The 21,992-nt window shown below is 47.8% G+C and overlaps 2 protein-coding genes across 7 annotated transcripts in view; both read left to right on the top strand.

Moving 5' to 3' along the window:
* Window positions 1-21,992, top strand: part of LOC311433612 (gallinacin-12-like) — a 41,154-nt gene that overhangs the window by 16,596 nt on the left and 2,566 nt on the right. The window contains exons 2-6 of one of the 6 annotated variants that reach the window (XM_084512914.1): window positions 15,023-15,116; window positions 15,979-16,171; window positions 17,419-17,535; window positions 17,621-17,754; window positions 18,240-18,692. In XM_084512914.1, coding sequence (XP_084369040.1) covers window positions 17,450-17,535; window positions 17,621-17,754; window positions 18,240-18,388 — 369 coding nt within the window. In that variant the 5' untranslated portion in view covers window positions 15,023-15,116; window positions 15,979-16,171; window positions 17,419-17,449 and the 3' untranslated portion in view covers window positions 18,389-18,692. Of the gene's footprint in view, window positions 1-7,324; window positions 7,691-15,022; window positions 15,117-15,978; window positions 16,172-17,418; window positions 17,536-17,620; window positions 17,755-18,239; window positions 18,693-21,992 lie in introns of those variants that run through there. The other 5 variants (XM_084512915.1, XM_084512913.1, XR_014690862.1 and 2 more) reach the window with 5 other exon arrangements.
* On the top strand, window positions 9,179-13,143 carry LOC311433617 (gallinacin-11-like). The gene is made up of 3 exons (XM_084512921.1): window positions 9,179-9,469; window positions 10,409-10,537; window positions 11,503-13,143. Exons 1-3 carry the CDS (start codon window positions 9,412-9,414, stop codon window positions 11,628-11,630), a joined length of 315 nt encoding a protein of 104 aa, XP_084369047.1. The 5' UTR covers window positions 9,179-9,411; the 3' UTR covers window positions 11,631-13,143.

The following is a 21,992-nucleotide window of genomic DNA, read 5'->3' on the forward strand; positions in this document are numbered from 1 at the left end:
CCCACCGTGGTGGGACAGGCTGACCCCGGTGTGATTTGAACACACAGCCTTCTGATCTGGAGTCAGACGCGCTACCATTGCGCCACGAGGTCAGGGATGAGGGGTGTCCCCCTCAAACTTCATCCCATGCCTCTGGTTTTGTGGCCAAAGGATGCTCCTTTATGGAAGGGGATTTTTGATCTGATGAAGGAGTGGGAGCATCATTGCCAGCTGATCTGTTAAACCTGGAAGGAGGGCTTTAAATGAGAAAGGAGATGAGAATATGACACAATCACTGCCCAGAGCATCCCTGTAGGGCCTCTCCCAGGAGAAATGTGGTGTCTCCTGCAGACCCAGTGGGGTAGCTCTGCTGCTGCCCCAATAAAGGCTGTCCCAGACCAACTGATCAGCAAGACAGGATCTTGTAACACCAACTTCTCTTCTCGCATACACCAAATAGGGTGAATGATGGCATCAAAGCCAGGTGACCCTGGACTCAGCCTACCCCACAGCTCCTGGGAGCTCTGTGTACAGCCACCCAGCTCAGAGCCCTCACTTTTATTCCCATGCAAACTTCCTCCAGCAATTGGGGTTTCTCAGGACAGTGCAAGACCTATCAGAGAGGTAGGGGCAGCTTTTCAGAGGGATGTACGGGCACCCTGCCCATGGTCACCTCAGGGAGGACACCGGCACCACCCCAACCTCATGATGAGCCAGGGAGCCCCAGCCCAGCACCCTGACCTCGTGGCGCAAGGGCAGCGCGTCTGACTCCAGATCAGAAGGTTGTGTGTTCGAATCACATCGGGGTCAGCCCTGGGCAATGCTCCTCACCCTCTCTATTGCCTCCGCTTTTAGGGATGCCTGCTTGTCCCAGGGGATGTCTCCCCTAACTCCTGGGCAACCCGTGCTGGCCTGGCAGAGCAGCGTCGGGCAGCACCAGCAGGGCCGGGCACTTCTGAGGGGCTGAGGGCACTGTCCACAAGGAGGGCAGTGGGGAGAAGTGGTTTTATCCCAGTGCCTCCTCTTCACGAGGATTAAGGGGGAGGATGTGGGGACCTCTAGGCTTTACCTCAGAGACTCCATGAACAGTGTGGGGTCCCAAAAACTGTGTCCACACGCAGTAAGGATGTAAAGACAGCTACGAAGAGTCCACAAGAATTTCCCAAGGGCAGATCTATCCTGGACAACGTGGCAGGTTTCTTTGAGAGGTGACTTCTGCAGCAGACAGGAGGGGACAGGGGAACCTCGATTCTCTTCACCTCGCACAGGATGGCCCCACAACGGCACAGCCTTGAAGCAGAACCATGAGGTGTCCAGACAGGGTCATGGACAGCAGCTGGGAGGCCAGCAGACATTCTTCCCTGCTTGGGGTGATGCTGAGGGACTTGGTGATGGGCACTGAGGGGGTTTTACACCATGAGGGACATGGGTGGCCCAGAGGGGGCACAGGGCTGGCAAAGGGCTGGGGCCAGTGGCGCAATGGACAACGCGCCTGACTACGGATCAGGAGACTGCAGGTTCGACTCCTGCCTGGCTCGGCACTTTTACTCTGCTCGTGGTCCCCCTGCTCCATCCATCATGGTCTTTCTCCTGCTGCCTCTTGTCCAGCCTTGTGGGCTTCTTCTCTGCAGGGTATTGTTAATCCCTGTGATAGGGGCTTCAAAAAGCAGTTGTTAGGGGAAAGTTCAAAGAGGTGCAGAAAAATAGGGGAATGCATGAAGCTAGACTTGATCTCTGTTGTCTGTGCCTTGGACTGTGGAGGCTGGTGTTGGACGCAATGCCCCAGAATGGTCTCAGAACTGCTGGAAGGGATCAATAACACCTCATCTTGAGCTGGGGGTACTGCCCCATCTTAACTGCCCAACCCAGCATGGATTTGCCCTTCAGAGGTGAAGGGACACGCTGCTGGCTCCTGTCCAAGTGGTTCTTCACCAGGACCCCGCATGTCCAGGGTTTTCGGACAGTCACCCAGCCTGCAGTACTGCATGGCATTGTCCCATCCCAGGTTCAGGACATCACATTTGCCTTTGTTGAACTCCTTCTCCCTGTCCAGGTCACTGTGAATGACAGTCGTCCCTGTTGGTGTCAGTCATGAGATCATCCCACCCCATTCCTGAGTATGTCAGTGAAGATGTTCAGCGGCATCAGTGTCAGCATCCCACACTCCCAGAAAGTCACCTTTCCAGGCCTAAAGTGCCCTGAGGAGTGGTGGCTCTTGAAGCAGGTCACACACTCGCAGCTTTGACACGATAAGTTGCAAGATGATGCTCCCATGGTACCGATGCCAGAGAGATGGGCAAAAAGCCTGAAGGACCTCAGGAGCAGAGCTGCCCCCTTGCACCTCCAGGACAGCCAGGCCTTCTCAGGGCGAGCCAGGCAGGAGTCGAACCTGCAGTCTCCTGATCCGTAGTCAGGCGCGTTGTCCATTGCACCACTGGCCCTTGCCCCCAGCCCAAATTGGGCCCCAACTTTGCTTTCTGCACCACCTGGGTGTGTTGGTGGTGGGTGGAGGGAATTGGGGTCACTGCTCTTAACATCCCATTCCAGCATGGAGTTGGCCTTCAGAGGTGAAAGGACACACTGCTGGCTCCTGTCCAAGTTGTTCTTCTCCAGGACCCTGTATGTCTGGGGATTTCAGTCACCCAGCCTGCAGTACTGCATGGCATTGTCCCATCTCAGTCCCTGACCATAACCCCTCAAACACAATGTCTCACCCTGTTTTCCAGGCACCTCTTGCCCACAGTTACTCATCAGCCTTCAGCTAGCTTTCACTCAGCAGTGCTCCGTAGGGGCCAACTGGCTCTCCCTGAGCCCCATCCCATCCCCAGCCCTCTGCAGATCCCCTGCAGGAATGGGGGTCCCAGGACCCCAGGAGGACCAGGGCCAGTGGCGCAATGGATAACGCGCCTGACTACGGATCAGGAGACTGCAGGTTCGACTCCTGCCTGGCTCGGCATTTTCCTTTTCTCCGTATCCTGGCCATGATGATGGTGACAGGCACTGCTTTCTCCTTCGTGGTCTGCCTTCTCCTGGCTTTTCTCTCTTTTCTCTGGGCTTCTCCCCCACCACAAGAACAAGGGTAGAAAATGCAATGAAAATAAAAGGTTTGTGGGTTGAGATAAGGACAGGGAGATCACTCACCATTCCAGGCAAAACAGATTCAGCACAAGGGAGATTAATGTAATTTAGTACTTACTGCTAACAGACTGGAGCAGTGAGAACTAAAAGCAAACTTTTAGGAGGACTCAGCACAGACACCATGACAGGATGGATGCTGCCCTCACCCTCAGAGGTGGGTAAGGCAAGGCCGTCATGAGTGGGGATGGAAGTAGCCAGGAGGTGAGGTCTTCCCAGTTCCCTCCACCCACCAGCAGATGGTGCAGAAAATGCGGTGGGGGCCCAATTTGGGCTGGGGGCAAGGGCCAGTGGCGCAATGGACAACGCGCCTGACTACGGATCAGGAGACTGCAGGTTCGACTCCTGCCTGGCTCGCCCTGAGAAGGCTTGGCTGTTCTGGAGGTGCAAGGGGGCAGCTCTGCTCCTGAGATCCTTCAGGCTTTTTGCCCATCTCTCTGGCATCGGTACCATGGGAGCATCATCTTGTAACTTATCATGTCAAAGCTGTAAGTGCCATGTGCTTCAACAGCAACCACTCCTCGGGGCACTTTAGGCCTGGCAAAGTGATTTGCTGGTACTGTGGGATGACAGAATTTCTGCTGAGGTCTCCGCGGCTCTGTTTTCATCATGAGCTCCGCTTTCCCACTGAGCACCGCTGAGCAAAAACTAGCTGAAGGCTAACGAGTAACTGTGGGCAAGGGGTGAGGGCTCTGATATGCTTGGGTGCTTGCATCCAGACCTGGTGGTGCAAGGGCAGCACACTGGCACCCAGGTGAGGCTGGTGGCTAAGTCACACCACGGTTGGACTTGGGGTGTCCCTGTGGGCAGGTGGCCTCGCCATGCTCCCTGTGGGTCCCATCTGTGCTGCAGACAGGACTTGGCAAGGCGCTGACAAATGCAGCAAGCCCGAGATGAGCCAGAAAGGCAGATGGGGCCTGGAGCATGTCATCTACCAGAACAAAGTGTGTGCTGCGTCAGTTCAGCCTGAAGGGGAAGAGTTAAGGAGGGATCTTCATTTTACTGTGGGATTTGTTGTGGTGTCCCTTGGGCCCAGCTCTTCTCCTTTTGGGATGCCCAGCTCTGCCATAAGGGTCTGCAGGGCAGAAGGCTACCATGTTGCTCTTACCCTGCAGAGAAGAAGCCTATGAGGCTGGAGGAGAGGCAGCAGGAGGAAGACCCTGATGGATGGAGCAGGGGGACCACGAGCAGAGTAAAAGTGCCGAGCCAGGCAGGAGTTGAACCTGCAGTCTCCTGATCCGTAGTCAGGCGCGTTGTCCATTGCGCCACTGGCCCCAGCCCTTTGCCAGCCCTGTGCCCCCTCTGGGCCACCCATGTCCCTCATGGTGTAAAACCCCCTCAGTGCCCATCACCAAGTCCCTCAGCATCATCCCAAGCAGGGAAGAATGTCTGCTGGGCACCCAGCTGCTGTCCATGACCCTGTCTGGACACCTCATGGTTCTGCTTCAAGGCTGTGCCGTTGTGGGGCCATCCTGTGCGAGGTGAGGAGAATCAAGGTTCTCCTGTCCCCTCCTGCCTGCTGCAGAAATCACCTCTCAAAGAAACCTGCCACGTTGTCCAGGATGGGTCTGCCCTTGGGAGATCCTTGTGGACTCTTCGTAGCTGTCTTTACATCCTTACTGCGTGTGGACACAGTTTTTGGACCCCACACTGTTCATGGAGTCTCTGAGGTAAAGCCTAGAGGTCCCCACATCCTCCCCCTTAATCCTGGTGAAGAGGAGGCACTGGGATAAAACCACTTCTCCCCTTGTGGACAGTGCCCTCAGCCCCTCAGAAGTGCCCGGCCCTGTCAGTGCTGCCCCACGCTGCTCTGCCAGGCCAGCGTGGGTTGCCCAGGAGTTAGGGGAGACGTCCCCCGGGCCAAGCAGGAATCCCTAAAAGTGGAGGCAATAGAGAGGGTGAGGAGCATTGCCCAGGGCTGACCCCGATGTGATTCGAACACACAACCTTCTGATCTGGAGTCAGACGCGCTGCCCTTGCGCCACGAGGTCAGGGTGCTGGGCTGGGGCTCCCTGGCTCATCATGAGGTTGGGATGGTGTCGATGTCCTTCCTGAGGTGACCATGGGCAGAATGATCTGGTGGTGCCATGAACAATACCTGGCTGGGATCAGGAGACTGCAAGGCTGACTCTTGCCTGTTTCGACCTAATATTTTGCCTACGACCTTGCCATGGTGGAAGTGGTGGGGATCCAGCTGTCCTGGTGTTCCTCTGGAAGTGGTGGGGAACCCAACCTGTGCTCTACCTCACTGCCTTTCGTTGTCATGCCTTCTGCCAACAATATGACCTTTTTCTATCAGAAAGCCATCAGGCATTTTTCTCAAAAATAGCAAGTGCAACATCCTTTTCACATGTCCTGTTTAATCTGAACCTCCTTCGGGACTGGATAGAGGCAGGGCAGCAGCACCTCTGTCTTTCCCAGCCCCATACCTTTCCTCTTTCAAAGTGTGGTGTTTCCTGTTCAACCCATCTTTGTTTTGCACCACTTTCACCATTTCCCATCACTCTGCCTTCAGCCTAATGTCACAAATTCTGACATGTTTGCAGTCAGTTCTTACTTTCCAAGAACTCATGCTAACACCATTCAAACGAAATCTCTGACACAGCTACTAGTATTTATTTTTCTTTCTAAAGAAAATAAACCATTTGAGTGTAAAAGTTTTGATGCAGTGCAGTATTTATCAGAGCTATTAAGAATGACCCATTTCAGTAAATCCTTGGTGAATGAGGATAAAATAATGAGAGAAAGGTCATAAAAGCAAATAAAAATGAATCCCAAATTTACTGGAATGTTATAAGTGATAGTTTAATAGACACATAAATTTTCTGCAATGGATACAGTTCTCTAACTATGCTTAAAGCAGTTTGCTTGACTTGTACAGTCCATGAGCTTCTTGTCCACAGTTTGTATGTACTGTGTATAAATGCAGTAGATAAAGAATATTAATTTGGAGGAAAAGACCACTGCCGAATTTGATTGTATTTCTATTAGCGGGTAATTGTGGGGGAACAAATCCCAGCATTCTCACCTGGGCTAATCCTAGAATCATTAGGGTTGGAAAAGACCTCCAAGATCTAGTCCAAATGGACTAGTACAAGTCTACATGGAAATGCTCTCATATAAAAAAAAATAAATCTGAGCAAAACACTGTCTGAAACCCTTCCTATCCAAGTTTTTGAATATTATCTTAATTTTTAAATGAAGTAACTGGCATCATGTGGTGACTATTTCCAACTGTGAAAGGTATCATTGATTGGCAAGGCACGAAGGGCTAGGGGAACATCTGCTGGGGTGGGATTCTGCCTTAGACACCTGAATGTGCCTGCAAGGAAGGTGTCTACCTGTGCACTGAGCAGCATATCTCCCATTATTACTGTAGTTACATGGTTTTATGAAATTGTATGCTATATAAAGTTATATAAAGCTATAACGAGTTCAGATTCTAGTTGTATATTTGTCCTGAACGTGGGGAACTCACTCCATCAAGCTCGGTGTTTGAAACCAAACCTCTTCCCTGCTCTCCAGACCTATTATCAGATGTTTCCTCTAAATTAGCAACGCAGAAGGCAGAGAAAGGAGGCGTGGAGCTGCCCGTCAGCCTGAGCAAGCCCTACCCAGGACCTTTTCCATCCCTTCCCACTCAAGTCTCCCACAAGAGGGAGCCATGAGCTAGCTCATGGACTGCACTAGCCACAGAGCCAGGCAGGAGATGCTTTTTGCTCAGTGAACGAGCATCCTTCCCCAGGCCAGGCTGGACATTCAGCTTATTTTTCCAAATATTTACCCAAATTAATTTAGTGCCAAATCCAAAGAGGATTTTTTTTTTTTTTTCCCCCAGGATAAAAATTATGGTCATAATTTGAAGGGGACCAGGATTGTACAAAAGCTTGTAGCCTGACAGTGAGCACATTCACATGCAATTGGTAGATGTGATAGGGAAGGATTTTAAATGTATGAAAAGCACTCCTCTTCCAGCAGATGATTAACACACTTGAGGTATTGTACCTCTCCTTCATTTCCCATGGGAAAAAAATGAAGTAAAACAATAATAAAGTAAAATAAAATAAAATAAAATAAAATAAAATAAAATAAAATAAAATAAAATAAAATAAAATAAAATAAAATAAAAGGTAAATGCTTCTATTCCTTAATTAAGCAGAACATTGACTTTTTTTTTTTTTTTTTTTTTTTTTTCAATTTTAAAAATAAGTTTGCAAAACTGGAAGTCTGGATTCCAGTTCCAGCCTGATGAAATACAATGTTGGATCTTGTCTGAGAGCTGAGATGTTCCCTTCCACTAGAATCCAAGACAGCTGACATTTCCCCATCAGTTTCATCCTTTCAGTTTCAGTTTCAGCCTTGTTTCATCCATTTCTCTCTGCAAGGGACCCAGACAGACCTCCTGCCACATGGCTGCCCAGGAGACCCAATGGTGCCTGCGAATCTGAAGTGAAAAGCTAAGAAAGAAGCCAGAAAGGCAGAGAACAATGCATGTTAATGGAGGGGAAGGCTGCTATTGTTGACATCGAGGCCACTGGGTCAGAACAACATCCATAAATATCACGTACAGGCTCAAGTAGGTGGCACTGTTTTATAAAATAAACCAAACTAAACCAAACCAAACCAAAACAAAACAAACCAAAACAAACCAAAACAAAACACACATTTCATTTGTCAACAGAAAAAAGACAAAGCATTTCCTCAGGGCACCTTAGAGCAGTCAGTGGGCAAACACCCTGGCATATGGGCATCCCTAAAACACTAGGTGCTGGGGAAGGGACCAGCACAAGCATGCTGGGTTGAACAGCTTCAGCAATAGCTACAGCATCCTGTGGTGCTGACCACTTCCAACACGTCAAGAGTTTGCTTTGGACTTGAGGAAGCAATGCCTGAGAGAACAGTGGTACACGCTGACTCCTCCCTGGGAAGACTTTTTGCCATTTTCTGCATGATTTCACCTAAATGCATCATAAAACCAAACGGGCTTTGCCGAGAAAGGCTGCTGCATTCTGACTGACACGTTTTCCATATGATGCTCAACACTTCCAGGTTGAATCCAAGTGTAAACCCCCGAACCTTAACTAATCTGCAGCTTTCCTTACCGACCTGCTGCTCTACCTCTGAGGTGTAAGTTCTTCTCAGTTCTTCTACATTCTGCTGGAGTTCAAGTGCCTGCTCCAAGTGAAATAAGAGTGGAGATGGAAAATGCCCTGTGATGTGTGCTAGCTTGACCTGGATAGGTTAACTCACCATCTGGGTGTTTTGCAAGGTGTCTGAGAGCAAAACGAGCAAGCACCGGATACAGGAGACATCATTATCTGTCAAGATCTTCACTTTCTTGTGCATTTCACCATTTTTCACATCTTCAGATTGCTCTGCTCATCTTGATTTTCCAGGATTTCCAAGATAAACCAGGGAGGGTGCAAGGCAACCACTGTTGTTTCAAGGAAAGGGTCCAAGATGTCCTGAATGAGTTAGGAGCCTAGGAGAAGCTTATTATTAAATAATGCTTACTCAGCTCTATGTAGGTGCTTATATCTCGGTGTCTGAATCTATCAGGCATTTGGCCACACAAATCTTAGGCAGTATGAATGGCATCCAGTTGCCCCATAGTCATATGTAGACTGTCCCAGAGGTTCTGTGTCTTAGCTGGTAGTCCCATGAGAAGTCTTGAAACCCTAGAGCAGCCCAAAGGAGCTAGGCCTATGCATCTGGGCAAGGGAATTGAGTCCAGATTGTCAAGCCAACTAATATTTTCAGCAAGAAAATTGGTTATTTAGTTGGTTCAAATTTTAATTACAGGCTAGGCTAATTACATACAAAATTAGTTATTGATGAAAGGGGACTGCAAACACTGCAGCAGCATCTTGGGTCCTCTCCTATAGCCAATATCATCATTAATCTCCTGTTATTCCCGGGTGTGTCCTCTCACACCAAAACGATGAGGTGTTTTCTCCAGGTGGTCCATTCCCAACCACCTTGATCTTTGAGGTTAACAAATAATGAACGTCCCTGAGCGGGCTGATATTGAGAAGCAGCCTTCTTGGTGGCTTGGTAAGGAGGTGTAGCTACTTCTCAGTTTGCTTTTGTGCCCCTCTGCCATTGTTCGGGTTTAGCAGCGTGCAGCGGTCAAGCTGTACTTGTGGCTCCGTGGCCCGCCTTCTACCCTCACCACTGCCAAGGTCCCTGGACAGCCAGCTCTGTTCCCACAGCCCTATAAAGCAGGAGTGCTCCCTCCTGCCCTGCTCCACATTTCTGGTGCTGTGGTCCTGTCCCCTGCAGCTGGGACCTCCTGCCATGGAGCTCTTCTCCTGCCTCGTGGCTGTTCTCCTCTTCCTCTTCCAGGCTGCTCCAGGTAAGGGGCAAGACTCAGGTGGGGTTTGCATTTACGAGGTCAGAGTCTTGTTGCTGCTCCTTTTAGAGATGTTCCCTATTTCTTAGTCCTGGAACTGAAGGGAAAGATGAAGCCAAAGTGACCAGATACCAAACCAGAATTTTCTGATGGAAGGCACGGGTTAAACCACAACGGGGTTGCTGGCTTTTCAAAACTTCTTGAAGTTTCTTTATGGCGTTTGGTGGAACAGCTGAAAGAAGGCACCATGGAAATGATCTGTCTCTTCATAACCCAGGGTCACAAGTCCTCTCCTTTATGTACCGTAGGAAAGGGATAGAAGCATTATCTTGTATTACTCAGGTTGAACTACACCAGAGAAGTTTGTGTTGGCTCTGTGAATATGCTGGCTCCCCTTCCTCAGCCCTTCTGTTGCACCAATTCATTTACTGATTGTGCTTCTAGCCTAACTTCTTTTCATATTGAAGGAAATTCCCCCTTCTTGGGGTAAAGCTTTCAAAAAAAAAAGGAAGGAACTGGGCAAATCTGCTGTCCCTTGTAACTGGACCAGATCCCAACACTGGGTGTTGTGTAAGGTGTAGGTACATCTCAGGGCATACAAGCACCTTGCTGTCCCTTCCACAACCAGCCTGCAGCACTGCAGTCCCAGAACTAAGGGGCATCTGAAGGCTGAGCTGTCCCTACTTGCTACAGGGATAGGATATGATCAAGGTCAGGATATGATCAGAAACAACAGCTATCTTTTTCGCTGGTTGTACAAAGGCCTTCCTTGGAGTCCTGTGAGGTCCACGAGGCTTCTCAGAAATTTTGGAGAATCTGTCTTGTGCTTTTGGGGTATTTGTATCAGACCCCTAATAGGGGTCCATGGGGTTTCAGCAGGAGGAAGACCATGTGAAATGGACTGATCCTGCAGCACAACTGGGAATGCCATTCTTCCCGTAGGTCTCGGCTTGCCCAAAGACACCTTACGTTGTGTTCGCTACCATGGTTTCTGCTTCCAACCAAAAGCCTGCCCACTGCCGTTTGCTGCATTTGGAACTTGCTCTCAACGTCAGAAAACCTGCTGCATAGGTAGGTGTGGAAACCCTGCCTGGGCAGGCAGCATTTGGAGAGGAAATTAGCTGGGGGCCATCTGACTGCATCCACACAGCTGGGTTTAACAGGCCCCAGCTGACCTCTTCTGTGTAATTTTCTCTAATCCTTTCTGGACCTGCTTATTTTGGAGCCCCTCGTTAGTCAATGAATATCATTACGTCTATACATGCTTTATATCCAGCTGTGCTGGTCTGACCTAAAGTTCATCCAGCATCCTGTATCTGACCATGGCCAGAGGTGGAAGCTCCTCTACAGTTAGTTTGTGTGGCTGCAAAATGAGAATAATGAGCACCACAAGGGTATAATTACACTTTCCTATACTTTCTCCTGGCTTTCATGAATATACAGCTCAGGATTTTTAGATCTAGGCACCCTCATGTTTAAAAGTAACAGAATCACAGAATCACAGAATTTCTAGGTTGGAAGAGACCTCAAGATCATCGAGTCCAACCTCTGACCTAACACTAGCAGTCCCCACTAAACCATATCCCTAAGCTCTACATCTAAACGTCTTTTAAAGACTTCCAGGGATGGTGACTCCACCACTTCCCTGGGTAGCCTGTTCCAATGTCTAACAACCCTTTTGGTAAAGAGTCCTTACTGTTTTTTTCCTTTTAAATTACAAATTTCTTCTGTATGTTTTAAAACCTCTTCCTTCCTGATTTTATTCTGTATTGCAAATAGAACAAACAATCTTTCTGCAGCCATCTTCTTCATAAGTTTTTAATATCCCTTCTTCAGTTGTTTCTATTCCCAGTTGGTAGATCACAAATTCCTCTTCTTTCAGACGTGCTCTGATTAACCCCATTCTCCTTTGTGTCTTTACATTTGAAGGCATAGGAACTAGAACCTCATGATTCTCTCCATGTATGAGTGTGCCAGTGGTTCAGACAGTGATGCAATTATGTTTTCTGTTTTGATTTAAATCCCTTTCATTCCAGACACTACATCAAACCTCCATACTTGTCAAGAAGAAGGGGGCCATTGCGTACCTCCAAAAATCAAATGTCTGCGAGGGCAGCTGGGACTTTGCCCTCGCAAAGGATGGAAGTGCTGCAAAGAGATGTAATAAAGACCTCACAGAACTGCAGAAAACCACAGAAATGCATGGACAAGAAAACAAACAAGCTTTCTTCCTGGTGTTATAGAAAAGCTGTCTGGCTTTCTCAACATATGAAGTGTATAATTACTTACAGGCAACGTGTTTTTTTAATCTATATAACGAAGGCAATAAATATTAAACAAAGAGTGTAACAGTCACATAAATGCTCAGAAAGAGGCAGAACATCTCTGCCTTACACCCACGCAGAGAAATCCACAGAAGCATAGCCGTTACACCCTTGGAAACCACATCCCCTCGTAATCTAGATTCGACCTCCCTCCGTTTTCTGTCCTGCCCTGCAGCTTGCAGCACGGCACTTGGGCTCCCTGCCTGCTTGGACTTCGCAGCTTTCTGGAAGGCATCTGCCATCATTCTGCCTGCAAAGCCCCTGGCACGTTGAGGTTTCCTGAGGCTGCTGTTCTGAGTTTCAGCACCGAGGGTGATCCCTGCTCAGTAGCTCCAGGGATCCCGGGCTAGGCATTGTCTCTGGAGCGGGCTGTGGTGGGAAAACCCAGCTCTGTTGTGGTTGGAAGCCTTTGGTTGGCCTCTTCCTCCAAGATGCACTCTTTGGTCTCATTCCTTGGATGCAGTTAGACAGTTCTTGGGAAATACTGAATGTGCTCAGCTCTTTTCCAGCCCTTTGTTGGGAAAGAGGGTTTTTGGGAGCTCAGCACCTCTCAGGATGCAACCTATGTTTGCAGAGCAAAAAGCCCACACGTTCTGGGTCATTACAGTCATTTGTGCAGAACTGTGCTGGCAGATGCAAACTTGATTTAATTGGCCTTTTTTAGAGAGCTATTCTTCAGAAAATGTTATAGGATCATCCCGTCTTTGCTCCAGACAAAGCCTCCTTGCATAATTCTGTATCAGGAATAAGACAACCATTTGTGACGATGAAATCTTTTCCTTCTGTTAAAGAAATAGGAACAGTGACTTTTCTGTGACTGCCTCACGCTGGTGTTGCTATTGCAATAACTACTTTTTTTTTTTTTTTTTTTTTTGGCTCTGTAGTTCGATTTAGAGGCCTAAACCTCTTTGCACAGGGCTTAATGGAAATATATAATCTGTGTAAAAAGGAAACCATGTAAGTTTGCCTAAACAGACATAGGAATACCACACATGCAGGCTTGGTAGAAGGGAACTGTGATTTTGTTGAATGCTGTCCATTTTCTACTTAATACAGATGTATTTTGTGGGTTGCTTCACCTGCTGGGAATATTTCAAATCCATTCCATACTGTTCATATGGTACGCCCTTCCTGATTACCTGAGAGCTCAAGTATTTGTGGTTTATTGTCAAATAAAAATGTATTTTTGAAGAAATCTTTGAACAAACACTCTTGAAATTCATGCCTTGTGAATGCTTCTGAAACTCAGTCACAGCAATATTTCTTACAAGGAAGTACTGAAAAGAAAACTGTGTATGCACTGATTACAAATGTGGAAATTAATACAACATTCTTTATTCTTATAAGTTTTTTTTTTTTCACTGTGCTTTATCCCTATATACGAAAACTCCTGCTTCTCTGCCAAAAAAATGCCACTTGATTGTGCTTGTGTATTGGTCCCAAATGTTAATATGACTGGTATTTCTTTCCTGCCAAAGCTTTCTGAAGACATAGACAGACAGGTAAGTGAGGAAGATGTAAATCAAGATAAATTTTAAGTCTCATGGGTGCATACAGATGCCAGTCTCCAAAGCTGAATCAGTCCAGTGAGCTGGACACAAGCCATATGCATATATCTCCTCTCCAAGAAGTGTCCCACAGGTAATATGCCCTTATATGTAATAATAAATTGGAAATTTATGGCCTTTCTCAGCCCAAATCAGTGTCTCATTACTATCCAGAGACCCATGGCATCCTCCTAAAAACATGGTGTCCCATGTGTCCACCCTACAAACACCCTTCTTGCATTGGTGCCCAGAGAAAGCTTCCAGCTGGTGTAAGGGTTTAATCACTTCAAATTAAATCAATGTAATTGATTTTCTCATTTAATTGTTTTCCTCAAGGAATTCTTTTCACTCTTTTAATACCTCTGAGGGTGTTTTCTGCCAAGTCTATTGCTGGCAGCTCAAGATGTGTTTTATATTATATTATATATTATATATATATATTCCCCGAGATTGTGCCATGAATCAGGCAGATGTGTGTGTATTGCAGCTGGAAAGAGTGGAACCTTTCCCAAAGCCACAATTTTTTTAATCTAGGATGGATTAGTAACGGGGAAGAAAGATTTAGAAATTATTCAGCATTTTTTTAAGGAGTTGGGCTGCTCTTTTTATTTTTGGCTAAACAAGGAGAGCAATTAATACAGCTACACAGAGAGGAAAAAAAATCCCTCAAGAGAAAAAAAAAAAAAAGCCACAAATATATAAGTATTATGTAGGAGACGTCAGAACAAGCTTATGTTCTGCCTGCACCAGTTGATTTGAGTTATATCAGGAGCTTTAAATGTCAGCAGCTCTTCCTGGAGGAGTCTTGGAAGAAGAAGCAAGAGCAAGAAGCAAGGCTGCAGATGGCTCGTCTGCTTCAGAAGTGGGCAGGAGGAGCCTCTTTTCTTTCAGTTCACAAGAAACTGAGGTTTTTGAGGAAAGTGTGTCAGTGAGTACGTCTGAGGCACTGTCGGAAGCTGCTGTCCCTGGCTGCCTGCCTCTCACCAGGCAGTGTCTCTAAAACCCCGTGCAAGCTGAGAAAACCCTTTGCTGACAGATACTTGATGGTCTGTGGAAACCAGGCAGTTCTTTGAGCCAGGAACCTCCTCTCTACTGACTCAGACAATCAGATAACCACCAGAGCCATGAATTTTAGCTCCCAGGCCCAGCTTCGGAAGGTGTTTTTCTCCTTTCCCCTAAGACTGGGAGGCGGTGTGATGAAGTATTTCCTTTTTTTTTTTTTTTTTCTTCTTTTTTTTTTTTTTTTTTTTTATTTTGGACCACAACCAATTGTTTGTACACGTTTACACTTGTGCCTGGTTTGGACTGTTGCCTGGTTCTGCCTGCTTAGATACGTCCCTCATCACACAACACACCAGCCACAAACACTGCCAACTTATTAGTTACTTATTAGAGTTACGTGACTTTTCTAAGGCAGGAGGATTAAAGCAATGCTGAATCAATCAATAGTAGTGGCTCTGAGAGCCCTGCTGAGCTGTTTGCAGGCCACAACACCAAGCAGGAGAGCAGGTCCAGAATCTTGATGGGTCACCTGTTGGAAAGTCATCCTGAGACATTGGTTTGGGTTTGAGAAACATTGCAGTTCTGCTTTCACTGAAGAAAAAAAAATCCTGCTAGAAGGGTTTTGGGACATTGAGCTCCTTCTGCTTTGTGCCTCTGATCCCTTTCTCATTTCTTCTCCTTAGTTCCACTGTTGGAAGCATGCACATCCCAGCATGGTGCAGGTGTATGGAGACAGGATGGGGTCACCAAGGTCCCCACCATGTCCCACCACCCATGGTTAGTAAGAACATGGCTGAGACACCGAACGAGGTCCACAAAAGCACTGAGGGATGAGAACACCCAGCTCTTCTCCAGGGGAATCAGCTGTCCTACAAGGACTTTGGCTTGTGGGTTGAGGTGTTGTTCTTTCCACGTACATTATGGAGCATGGTGTGGAGGGAAATCCCACTGTTAGTTTGGGATTTGGGACAGGGTATCCACACTGACATGGAATGGGTGGCCTAGGGACACAAGTAAATGAGTCCAGAGGGATTCCTTGCATGGAAGAGGTGGGCACACTGTCACGACTGTGCAGCTGGGGTGTTATTTGTGAAGTTTCTGTGCCATGCTCCAGTGTTTTTCATCTATGATCCTTCCTTTCTGGGGAGGGTGCTCTGGAGGGGAGGGGATTGATGAATGTGTTTTGTGTCAAACTGGAGATGGAAAGGAAGATAGTGGGGAAATCATTTGCAAATCAAACCCTGAAGCACAAATAACCAGAGGATAGAAGTACCTTTGGGCAAACAGTTGTGCCCTGCTTCAGCAAAGCTTTTGAGCACGCATGGAGCTGTAAGTTCCTGTGTTTTCCTGATGACTTGAGAGCCCTAGAGGTTAAAAGAAAAGAAGTGTGGGAGTTATTTTTGAGAAGGCTGCAATTTTTCTTTCCCCTTCCATGTCAACCCTTGGCCCGACATTCAGCCACAAGAGATGCTCAGATGTGTACCCTCTTCTCCTGCACATGGATAAAGAAAATGAGGGGTGTTCTAGCACTTGACTGCCTTGTATCAGCCTTTGAACAAGGTGTTTTAACCCATTTGACCTTAGAAGATTCAATAAAATTTGTCTTTTGTCCTTCTTGGCTTTTGTTGCCCCCACCTAGGCACTGGTGCCACTTGAATTGTCCCAGGCCATCATGCTGGGCTTTCAGTGTCCTGTCTGCCACTGCCTTGCAGAAATCCCCGGAATTTGGGCATCTCCAGTGACATAAATCAGGCTCCTTGTGGCTACCAATCCAGGACAGCACGCTTGGACTCTTCTGAGTGCATCTGAACTACATTTTTTTGATGGAAAAGGTAATTTTTAACCTGGATCCTTCAGCTCTCTGTTTTAGGATGCATTCACAGGAACAATTACATGAACAAAGCTGAAGGAACAGAACAGGCACAGGGTAACTGGAGTATTGCATGCTGATTTTATAGCCAGAGCTACATATCTGTCACATAATTCCCATCAAGTGGAGCACTGATGAGCTAACTGGCCACCACCTCCACCAGTGCTGTGTGGTCAACACACTCAGGAACGAAGCCTCCCAAATTCCTCGGAAGCCAGAGCTGGGGTGGCCTTTTTGGCAGGAAAATCATGGCCAGGTTTCAGTTGGAGAAAATATTCACATGGGCTCGGATCAAAAGGAATCGCTCCTAGGCTCTCCTCCCTGCAGCTCCTCAGCAGCCTGTCCCAGGAGGCTGCTGCCACCCAGCAAAGCACCTCCCTGGGCACTTCACTGGCTGCTGGCAAAGGACAGAAGAAACCCTGCATATTTTTTTAATATATTTTATGGTATTTTATTTTATTGCATTTTGTTTTGTTTATTTTTATTTATTTAGTTAGTTTAGTTTAGTTATTTTTCTTCTCTCTTCTCTTCTCTTCTCTTCTCTTCTCTTCTCTTCTCTTCTCTTCTCTTCTCTTCTCTTCTCTTCTCTTCTCTTCTCTTCTCTTCTCTTCTCTTCTCTTCTCTTCTCTTCTCTTCTCTTCTCTTCTCTTCTCTTCTCTTCTCTTCTCTTCTCTTCTCTTCTCTTCTCTTCTCTTCTCTTCTCTTCTCTTCTCTTCTCTTCTCTTCTCTTCTCTTCTCTTCTCTTCTCTTCTCTTCTCTTCTCTCCTCTCCTCTCCTCTCCTCTCCTCTCCTCTCCTCTCCTCTCCTCTCCTCTCCTCTCCTCTCCTCTCCTCTCCTCTCCTCTCCTCTCCTCTCCTCTCCTCTCCTCTCCTCTCCTCTCCTCTCCTCTCCTCTCCTCTCCTCTCCTCTCCTCTCCTTCTTTTTCTTTTTCTTTTTCTTTTTCTTTTTCTTTTTCTTTTTCTTTTTCTTTTTCTTTTTCTTTTTCTTTTTCTTTTTCTTTTTCTTTTTCTTTTTCTTTTTCTTTTTCTTTTTCTTTTTCTTTTTCTTTTTCCTTTTCCTTTTCCTTTTCCTTTCCTTTTTCTTTTTCTTTTTCTTTTTCTTTTTCTTTTTCTTTTTCTTTTTCTTTTTCTTTTTCTTTTTCTTTTTCTTTTTCTTTTTCTTTTTCTTTTTCTTTTTCACAATTACTTTTTTTTTTTTTTTTTCACATAGCTGTCTACAGCTGGCAGCCTCCCAGCCCCACATGCCAGCTGCCAGGCAGGGGAAACGGGGAAGCCGACTGCCGGTGAGCACGAAGCAAGGCAGCATTGTTTGGAGACGCAGCACCAGGTCAGAGCGACACGGAGGGTTGCTGAGCAGGGAATGTCACGGGGCTATAATTAACTCCTGCCTGCTCCCTCCCTCCTTCCTCCAGGATGCCATCCCGCTTGCCTACAGCACGTAGAGGCTTCTGCAAAATCCCCTGCTCAGCCCTGCTGCTCTCCAGCAGAACCCAAGCGATGGGGATCCTCGGGCTCGTTTTAATCTTCATCTCCCTGATCGCTCACGGTAAGACCAGGCAGGCTGAGGGTGGTAGGCAGAGGTAGCTGGGAAGAGGAAAAAAAGCTTTCCTTGCTGTGTGATCAAATCAAAACGAGAGAGGTATTGAGGGGGGAAGGTGTCCTCAGGCTTCTGGATGATATAGGGTGTAAAAGGGTAAAATGTGAAATTTAATCCCCTGGGGTAATGCAAATATGGGACAATGCATTGCCTCTTTGGGAGCAGACCAGCCAGGGAATCCTCAGAAATGCCTTCTGCTCTGGGCTCAATTTTTGGATGCTCCAGGAGAATGTTTCTTCCCTTCCTGAGGTTGCAGTTGATGTTGGGATGGGGATCCTGGCAGCGCTCACTGCAGTCATGCATGCCCGGCTCCGTGCACACTCCCGGCGTTGGCTTGGCCAGGCACACGGTGCCCTGGGAAGCTCCACCAACTTTTATTTTCCCACCTTGCCAGCTCAGGCATTTTCCCACCACCTTTCTGCTTCTTTCCACAGGGCACACACACGGACCGGACAGCTGTAACCACGAAGGGGGCTTGTGCCGCGTGGGGAACTGCATCCCTGGTGAATACCTGGCCAAGTACTGCTTTGAGCCCATCATTCTCTGCTGTAAAAGTCTATCACCAACCACTGCAAAGAGCTGAAGGTGGCCAAAAGAGCAAGCTGCAGCACGTGGAGAGCTGCAGGCTCTGCTGACAAGGAACAGGCTGCAGCTGGGGAGGAAATGCTGTGCCTTTCTACGACTGTGGTTTCCCTGCTCCAGCTCCCTGAGGCTGTGCATTCTCTCGTGGACTTCTCAACACATCATTTTTCCCTTTTGCTGTGAGTTTTTAAAGCCGCCCAGGTTATATATCCTCCCTCTTTGGCGTCTGGTTGTTACCTGTCATGCCCAGGTGAGGAATTGCCTTTCTCTTTACTCCAAAACAATAAACCTGAGGTTTAGCAGAATGAGTGCCTGTCTGTGACTGCGGATGGCACCCAGCGCAGCTGCTGCTGGGGACATGCTCTGCCACTCTCCAGGAGGGGACAAATCCTTCTTCTCCATCACTTTCAGTGCAACAGCTATGGTAGGGGTGTCCTAGGTTCATCTTTCTTCCACAAAACAGCAAGAGAAGGAAGACTCCAGGCTTGGTTGTTTGAAGTGGAGGAAGGGATATGAAAGCAATGCAGTGTTGCCCTTGGCTGCTCTCCTCACCTGTAGGCTGCATTTCTGGTGCTCCTCCTTTTCTCTGTAGTCACCCAGCAACATCTCAAAGCAATTAGAATGTTTGTACCTGATGCAATCATTAAAAAAAAAAAAAAAAAAAAAAAAAAAAGATTTTATGCAGCTTTCTGCATGTAAGCTGCATCAGCCAAAATCCATTAGCTCTCCAGATCCACTAGTGGCCCTTCTGTGTTTTTGCAGAGTGAAATTTTGATCCCCCCGTCTGCCAGATTGCTTTTGGTCTCTCCTTCCAGGTAAAATCACTTCCCTCTGGGTCAATCAGTTCTGTGAAAGCAAGCAAACAATGATGTAACGAGGGAGCTATGCCAGTTAGCTGAGGCATTGGCCAGAGCCAGGGAAAAGTCCTCCCTGGGAGATGAAATTCTTGCTGGGATGAATCAAACAGGAAAATTCCCATTGACCTCACCAGCGTCAGGACCCATCACTAGAGGTCCAACGATGAATTCATCTGACTTGAGGATGAATTCACGAGCAGCCCGGATCCTCTCCTGGGGTCATCCCAGCACAGGCAGAGCACGGTCCGGGACGCTGAGGAGACGCCAGAGCTCCCCCGGTGCTCCCAGTGGCTGGACAGACGGACAGGAGTGCCGGCTGTTGGCTTGGGAACCGCCACTGAAAACAGATGGGGCTGAGCCTGGAGCCAAATTCCTCCCCAGATCCGACCGACTCCAGCCTGGCTCGCCAGCACGCGCTGCTGTGTGGACACGGCACAGGCAGGGGTGTTTAAATCGAGGCGCCCTTCCAAATCAAACAGCTCCTTTCTCAGCTTCATCCACAAAGTTTGTGGTTCGCGCCTCTTATCTGGGGACCGCTAGCCACCATATTTATAGCCTGTTTTCCTAAGAAAGTGCAGCAGATGAGCTCATGCAGCTCATCCTGTGAATCTCCCTGCCAGACGCTAGGCTGCCTGCACCCAGTAGGTTTTGAAGCAATCAGCCAGACAAATTTTGATTAAGGTAAGGTGGAAGTATTCAGGCAGCTTATAGGCAGCGTTATACCTCTGGCAGTAACATGACAGTAAATGCAAGCTGCTACTAAAGGGCACTATCCCACTCTCCCCCAGTTGTGTGCTCCTTTGCTCACTGTTCTGGCCAGAGATGATCCAAAATAAATAAATAAATAAATAAATAAATTGTTGTCATTTCTGTATGATAAATAAGATGAATGGACAGGCAGACAGGAGAGAAGAAGGACCAAGGACAGAGATGGAGTGTGGAGAACAGCACAACCCAGTCACCAGCCCATGAGGAGCTGCTTAAGCAGCAGTATAAGATGCTTTGGTGTGAGTGTAGGGGATGTTGCTCCAACTGATTACCCTCAGGATGTAACCCTGTAACCCAAAGGAAGAAAAAGGCACCTGCAGCCACGTGGACAGCCAGGGTAGAGCCCTACCCTCATGCCTGGTGTGTTGACCAGCACGAGCCTCCTGAATAACTGGAGATGTTAGCTCCCAGCATGTGGCCTGAAAGTCCCACTCACTGGAATTTGTTTGCTGTTCCCAGGCAACACGGCAGTGTTTGTTTGGCAGAGAAAAGAAATCCTGCTCTTAAAATGCCATTGTTAAACAGAGCTGTGTAATCAGCACCAGGACGATGGTCAAACAGAGTTCTGTGTGGGCAAGGTGAGCTTCATACTTGTGGGCAAGCTCCTCACGTCCTGGGGACACAGGTCTGGCACCACACCTACAAGCCCAGTACAGATGTCTCAGGTGCCCCAGAGCATCCCAAATGGTAATAGGTGTCTGTGTTTAGGCAACTGGAATAAATGCTAGATCTCCACTAACTTCACTGAGTGCTTAGACGTCTCATGGACTTGAAGACCTACACGTTCTGGATGTAGGTAGTGGATGCTCCATCCCATGAGGTGCTCAAGACCAGGCTGGATGAGGCCCTGGGCAACCTGAACTGGTGGGTGGCATCCCTGCACAAGGCAAGCAGTTAGGACTAGATGGTCTTTAAGGTCTCTCCCAACCCAGACCATTGTGTGATTCTACGTTTTGTGTGACTATGTGTCTGTAGGCCTGAGCATGCATAGGATTTTGGCATTATCCCCCCAAAATCTCCAGCAGGCTCATGGTGGACAGGAGGCACGACAGCCCTCTGGGCAGAGGTTCACACCAGAAGCATCTCTTGCAAAGTAGGATTGGCATTGGGTGGTTTAGGGGAAATCTAGAGGATCAGAAAAGTCTCCTGAAACGTGCTGAGGCCTTACTGCTCAAGGCCTAGTCATGAGCAATACCTATGGGGAAACCAGGGGAAGCCAAATTTAGCAATTGATTTCATGACAGTGTGATAATTTACCATATAAAACTTCTCTCCCAAGAGAAGAAAAGTCTGAGAGTGGAAGAAAAGCTCAGATAAAGGTCACAGATTTATTGTTCTTTCTGTACTGAGGCCTTCCCTCGTGGTTGTTGTTATGGAGGTGGATGGCCCCTTGGGTTGGTGAGGATGGACGCCATTGTGGTCTGTAATGAAATCCTGCACATGGCCATGGAGAGTTTGTGGGACAGATCTGAACCCAAACTGAGCTTATGATCACTTCTTCTGAGGTGCTGTACCTGTGCCTTTTCTCAGGGTTTGGTGAAAAAGGGGGATGGGGAGGCATCATAAGATGGTTTTGGGCTCCAGGAGACCTTCCAATTGCTGAACCATTTGGTCCTGCAGATTCACTGCTGTGGTCATCTGCACTGCTGTAAATATACCCCAGGCTGAATTTTAAAGCCCAGGCTCTCCAGGTCCTGACAGTGGAGACTTCCCTCCCATATGGGGCCCTGGAGAGGATGGGGATTGACCTGACTCCTCCCCAGCCCTGAAACCCCTGAGGTACCCAGGAGCAAAGTTATGTCACTGAGCACAAACCTTCTTTTGTGCGCTTTGGGCTCTGAAAAGAACCATCTGGTGGCAGGTTTGGGAGCAAGGAAGGGTGGGAGAGGCTCAGCACAAGCTGAGGCCAGCACGGCGTGAGGACCACGCAGGAGGGAGCAAGCCCAGCTGCTGTCACAGCCATCTCCTGGGGGATAGAGA

Source organism: Aythya ferina (assembly GCF_964211825.1).
Source record: "Aythya ferina genome assembly, chromosome: 3".
NCBI lineage: Eukaryota > Metazoa > Chordata > Aves > Anseriformes > Anatidae > Aythya > Aythya ferina.